The sequence below is a fragment of the Scomber japonicus genome, chromosome 1 (genome assembly GCF_027409825.1).
Source record: "Scomber japonicus isolate fScoJap1 chromosome 1, fScoJap1.pri, whole genome shotgun sequence".
Classification (NCBI taxonomy): Eukaryota; Metazoa; Chordata; class Actinopteri; order Scombriformes; family Scombridae; genus Scomber; species Scomber japonicus.
In genome coordinates this window covers 28525811-28532429 of record NC_070578.1, presented here as the reverse complement: position 1 = coordinate 28532429, position 6619 = coordinate 28525811, and the positions used below count along the sequence as shown (strand labels likewise).

The 6619-nt window shown below is 37.4% G+C and overlaps 1 protein-coding gene across 1 annotated transcript; it reads left to right on the top strand.

Moving 5' to 3' along the window:
- The first annotated feature begins 398 nt into the window (after positions 1–398).
- Positions 399–3936, top strand: LOC128360120 (cell surface A33 antigen-like). Its single transcript, XM_053320503.1, has 7 exons — positions 399–438; positions 1008–1177; positions 1295–1511; positions 1872–2036; positions 2809–2925; positions 3065–3194; positions 3459–3936. The coding sequence occupies exons 1-7, from the start codon at positions 399–401 to the stop codon at positions 3934–3936; spliced, it is 1317 nt and encodes a 438-aa protein (XP_053176478.1).
- Positions 3937–6619: the final 2683 nt, after the last annotated feature.

The following is a 6619-nucleotide window of genomic DNA, read 5'->3' as shown; positions in this document are numbered from 1 at the left end:
GCCTATCACTAAAAAAAAGGCTTAGAATATGAAATTAATAATTTACTCTTCATATTTCAAAAAACACAACAAAAACACAATACTGATAATACTTTAGATTCATTCGGGCAAGGCAAATTCCTGCAGAGCCAGGTAACCTACAGGTGTACTGGATAAGAGGACAAGCAGAGACAAGTCAGGTGGGCGGAACAAGAATTTCACCTGAACAGCACTTGGTGATTGGCGGAGAGCACTGTCAATCGCTCCTGAGGTTACTGGGCGCACCCAGCGAGCGCATCACTCCGGGAAACTGTCGGGTATCGATGTAAATTTGTCTATGGTTGTGTGTTTCATAATAGACAGAAAAACACACAAGAGAATCAGTGAAGGTTAGGTCGACTAAGTAAAAGTTTGGGCGAATGGAAGGGAGAATTTCTACGTGGACCCTGCTGTGCCTACGTGAGTATTCCTGTAGTAAATTACATTTTGTCCTTTACTTTGCTCTTTACCGAGCTGTTGGCCTGCCTGTGCCACACCTGTTTGCTATACCTGAGCGGGCCCGGAGTCTGGTTATGCAGGTTATCTATCTCATCGGTTTGTTGTTGAGTTGTTTTTTTTGTGTTAATGGTTAAAACGAATTTGAGCTACTTGACAATCAGTTAAACAATACAACGATTATTTTCATAATTGATTATTTTACTAATTATTTATCTGTGAATTTAGAAAACATTAAGTGAATAAAATGACCAACAAACACCAAAAAATGGTCATCACATGTTTCTAGTGTCGTAAAATGTTTTGTTTGACACAATTCAAAGTCTATTAAACATTAAATTAGTCTGTTTATGTTTGGGAAACTGGAACCTGTATATTTTTGCAATTTTTGCTTTAAAAAAATCACTCACAATTGTTGCAGTTTTCTTTTCTGTTCATGATTAATTGGTTAGTTGTTTCAGCTTTAAACCTATTTGTGTTGTGCTTTGTGTGTATGAGGGTATTGATTGACTCTGTTTTGAAACCAGTGGCAGTGGTGTCAGGAGTTGGTGCCCTCCAGGTGAACATCCCAAAGGATCTGTATGAGTATGCCAGAGGTGACAACATCACACTGCCCTGCTCGTTTCAATCCAAAATCACGGATCCCAAGCTGGTTATCGTTACATGGTCTGTTCAGGACAAAGAAGATAGTCTTGCTCCAGAGGTCAGTTGTGTTTACCATAATCAAAATAAACCTAATCAATCTGTATTCTGAACAAAAAAAGAGATCTCAGTTTTCTTCCTCTTTTAATGTTCCTCTAATGTTGTCATTGTCCAACAGACCTTGATCCTCACCTACTATTCTAGTCCCCCACGTACCGATATCAAACAACGATTTGAAGGCCGAGTATCTGTTGAAGTGGACGTTAAGACTGGAAAGGCCAACTTGAAACTGACCTCCATCACACTAGCAGACAACAAGAAGTTTGAGTGTCGTATCCTGATCCCAGGTGACGATGAGGGGAAGTCAGCTGACACATCACGTTTGGTGGTTCTAGGTAACATTTCATTTGTGTTCAAATAAATATTCTGCTACTTACTGTTTGAAAAATAGGTGAAAAGGTGAAAAGCGCATAAGGTGTCCAAAAAGTATCTGAGATGTTAAAACTCAGCTGGTATAATGTTTGGCATTTACTGTAGGAGTATTATGTTGGCTATTGCACCAAATTACACTGACTAAAGTGCAATAGAAATGAAACATGAAGTGAAACTTTAAAGTAACTCCTGATTGCAACATGAAAACAGTTAAGCATAGATCCTCGAAAAAGACACTCCCCTGTTTTAATAGTTTTGCCAACTTTCCTACTTAATTCATAATTGTCATTAGGTTACAGCATTTGTTTGCCATTTATTTGCAGTGGCTCCATCCACCCCGATCTGTAACATCGAGGGTAAGGCAGAATACGGCCAGAACATCAACCTGACCTGTAAGTCGGAGGAAGGCTCCCCACCACCCACTTATACTTGGCAAAATCGTAATGTCAAGAACGTGCCTCGTCCTCATGAACCCAGAACTACCGACAGTAAGTATCAGTGACATCGTTTCTGCCAGGACTGTCACTCCTGGAGATACGCTGGTCAACTTTCAGTATATAAAGATGCACTTACCTCTGCAAAATAATGATCATCATGACCATGAAGAGCGTGAGAATCAGGTCATACTTTGCTCAACTTTGAGTACAAGCTGGGTGCTTAACTGCAATCATGTAACCACTTTAAAGTCAGCTTCCCGGCAAGGAAACTAGGGGCAAATAGCAGGTCAGTATATGCCATATAGAAGATTAATTTGTGATGCAGCCCAGCACTGTGTGTCAAATTTTTCTAGTCATAAATCTGTACTAAACATTGTGTCTTGTGAGGCACTTATTCCCATTTTGAAAGTGTAAAATGTATACAGGTTTAGAAGATTATGATAGAAGTATATGGATCATTCCCATGCTCAATTCTTAATGTCTCATAATTTGTTGCAGCAACTTTTTGGTTGATACCATTTTCTATATATGGTGCAACATTTGGCCAGTTTTGACTCCTAAGGGATTGACAACAATGGTCAAGAATCCCTCCAAAATACCACATTAAGACTTAGACTTTGAGTAACACCAATGAAACATGCATGCTGTGATCTGGTATAATTTGGAGATTTCTGCAATAATTGCCCTTTTTATTGATTGGATGGAAAGCACTTCTGTTCTGGAAATTGCTCAGCTCAACACTTACAGTTTTTTTATATACAAAATAACAGTATGATTCATGGCAGCAGTGATGTATATGTGTGGTTATGTGACTCTCTTTCAGAGGGAGGCATCCTGTCGCTATACAACATCACTAAAGACTCATCAGGATTCTACATATGCACCTCAAGAAACAAGATCCGCTCTGCTATCTGCAATGTCACCCTTTCAGTCATGCCACGTGAGAGAATCTTTTCTATGATTATTATTATCATTAACAGCCTAGGAACTTTTCCAATGAACCCATTTTTAAAACAATGCATTGTAACATGCATCCTTCTCTTCTTCCTCACCCAACTCTTCTTCCTTCAATCCTGCAGCCTCTATGAACATTGGCTCCACTGCAGGAATCATTGGTGCCGTTGTTGCAGGTTTGATCGTACTTATAATTGTCATCTATTGCTGCTGCTGCCGGAAGAAGAAGGACAAGGGGGAGGAATATGCCATGGGGTAACAATTTTCTTCCTTAAAGAGTCACGCAAATCCTCTTATAAACACAATGAACAAATGCTGTCCAAAAGCTATTAAAAACACTTAAGTTACAAGATAGAAAGGTTCTGTAAACCGTTCCTGTGTGTGCACAACAACACAGTCGATTTGATTTTAATGTAACAATGGTGGAAGTCTGCCTGTGAATGTTGCGTGACAGATACATGAAAATGAAAATAATACCCACACACGTAAACACCTGACTGTTGTGTGTTCACTTTTCAGAGTTCAGGCAGAAGAGTATTCGGACAACAAGACGGCTGGAAATGGTGAGAGTCGCTATGCGGATGGGCAAGAAAGTGATCGTGATGAATCTGTTGTGAGGAGCCCTGTTGAACGCCGTGACAACTACGAAGAACAGAGTGAGCGCGACTACGACCATCGCAAGGATAACTACGATCGCCGCAGTGACTATGACGATCGCCGCAGCGACTATGATGATCGCCGCAGAGACTACGATGATCGCCGCAGTGACTACGATGATCGCCGCAGCGACTATGATGATCGCCGCAGCGATTACAATGACCGCCGCAGTGAATACTCTGACCGTCGTGACCGCCATGAGCGTTATGATGATGATGACCGCCGCAGAGACCGTCGCTACGATGATGACGACCGCTATGATGAACCCTACGATGAGCGTAGTCGTGACAGACCACCAGTGCCAGCCAATAAGCCAACAAGGAAGGACTATGATGATTAAGTCCTCCAACTTCAGTGGTATCAACCACTGTCTTCCATCTTGTTTTTGGTCTCCATGGAATTAATCACACTGTATTAGGCGTGGCTCAATCAACTCAAAGTAGTGGTGAGTGGTGACACAATTGGCTTAGACACTACAGCTCACACACAAAAATCCTTCTTTTTCTTTTTTCTTTTGTTTTGAGAGGTGGAGTAGTTTTAAAGGTCAAGTTGTTCACGAAAGGATCGGTTGAGAAAAAGGAGGGAACCCAAAAACGGTGCCCTCAGATAATGTACTGTAAAATGGGAGTGTGTGGCTGGCGTTTACAATCCTTCCAGTTCATGTATAAACATGACTCAGGGCAAGCTCTGTACCTTTGCTATGATCCAAAACTAACATAATAAATATATTAGGAACAAGACAAAACATCCCCCAGAAACAAATGAACCAGCTTACTTTCTTGATTGTTGTTGTATTTTTGGTTTCTTTCAAAGCTTTGATAAGAATCCAGGCTTAATTTTTTTCACTGTAGCAATAGTTATAGTACAGTTATATTATCCTGAGTCATAAAATACGGGAATATGTCCCTCTTTTCCCTCTTTTTTTGACAATTTTCTGTGATGTACATAATCGTTTTTTTTAATCGTTTATGCTTCAGGATACTATGTCTTGTAAATAAGGTCCATGTTTCACTTTCGAATACGCATGAATATAATTTTACTGCAGCTCAATCATGATTGGTCACATTCCAAAGTGGAGACATAAAACCGGATGAGACAAAGCCAGCGACTCATATTTACCTATGTGGAAGAGATCTGTGTAATCCAGAGAGTAGTTAGTATTGTTTTTTGTTTTTTTTAACTTGATGTTCCTTATATGTTAATATTGTTACATCAGAGTGCAAGGCCTGATTTCTGCTTTTCTTTGTCTTGATGTAAGTTAAAATGGCTTCCTCTGTTGGGTGGTAGCTTTTGTTTTTAGAAGCAACCTCCAAACTAATTAAGTTGGTTACAGTTTTGTGCCATTCTTTATGATTTATAAATTTAATGTAGTATTCTGCGTGTGTATTTTCTTGTATGGCAGACCAGTTTTAATGTCCTCTCTATTTAGTGCTTTCAGTTTCAGGTTTTTCACCAATTCAAAACTTGCTGTCTTTGCTGTGATTGCTTATATCATTGCAGATTTCTTTTCATTTTTTATCACAAAGAAAAACAATATTTTGTTCAGATGTCTAAACCATTATAAAAACATAATGTGTCACCTTTTAAGTTTTTAATTGTGTTGAATTACTTTCTCTGGTGAGATTTCTGTTGAAATGCAATGAAACGTGGTACTGTACATATGCTATTATTTCATCTCAGCGATGATGGTGTTGTCAGTGTTTCATTTTATTTTAGTGTGAAACATTATGAGTGGTATTCAATTTGAAATGTGCTGTAAAAAAATAAGGCTGATGAAATAAAATAAATAAAACAGCATCTCTGGATCCAGAACACTAGAGGGCAACATTACACCATTCAAACAACTCAGTTCTCACATGGTAACAATGACTACATGTAAAGCAGGTCTGAAATAATAATGATACAAATAATGATTACTATAAGGTACCACTTGGTACCCTTTTTAAAGAGATTACTAGTCGTAAGATTTTATTGCTAATAAACCTGCAGTTAGAAATGTAAGGAGTCATTAATAAAGAGTTGTTAGTTGATTAATAGACAACCAGCAACTATATTGTTCAATGAATAATCATTTTTCAAGAAAAGATGCCCAACATTTTGTGATGATTTGCTATTTTTCTTAGTTACTGTATGTCAAAGTAAACTAAATCTCTAAAAGTTTCAGACTGACAAAACAAGCACATTGAAGACATCATTGTAGTCCCCAAGAAATTGTGACCACCATTTATTTTCAATATTTTTAATAATTTCATTGCCCAAAGTATTAGGGGATTGATTGATCATTAAAATAGTCATCGGATTATTCTTACAGCTGTGTATAAATTGATTTTTGGTCTCCCCAATGAATTAAAGAGTTAACCAAAAAGAAAAGAAAGCTGCCGTGTAAGACGAGGATTTTTTGAACCCTGGCAATCCAAAAGTTGTCCTTAATAATGGATCTATAAAGCACATTATTAAAGCTTTTGATTAACCCTTAAATGTCCTTTTAGCCTATAAAAAGTTGCAGGCTATATTGATACTTAACCTTAATTACTCTTTGGGAGATTAATGTCTGCATAGGCGAAAACCAGTGGTGGAAAGTAACTATGTACATTTACTCAAGTACTGTTCTTACTATTTTATTGTTCTACTTAATTTCAAAGGGAAATCTCGTACTTTGTGCTCCACTACATTTAGTTAATTTTCAGATTTCAAGATTTTACATAAAAATACATAGCTAGTTGAAAATACATTTTAATATAGCCTAATGATTGTTGTTTAATTAATTATCTGCTTTTTCTTTTTTTAAAAAACATTATGTACATTGTGTAAAATGTGATATAAAAAAGTAAAAATTAATTAGAATTATTATTATTATTATACTATTACAAGTAAGCAACCCAAAGTATCTAAAATTGGCTCCACATTGATGAACTACAACATTAGAAAACTTTTACTGATAAAGACAAACAATAAAATATAGCATAATAATGATACAACACTCTAATGCTCTACTGCTAATGAGTAGGCTACATTGACTACTT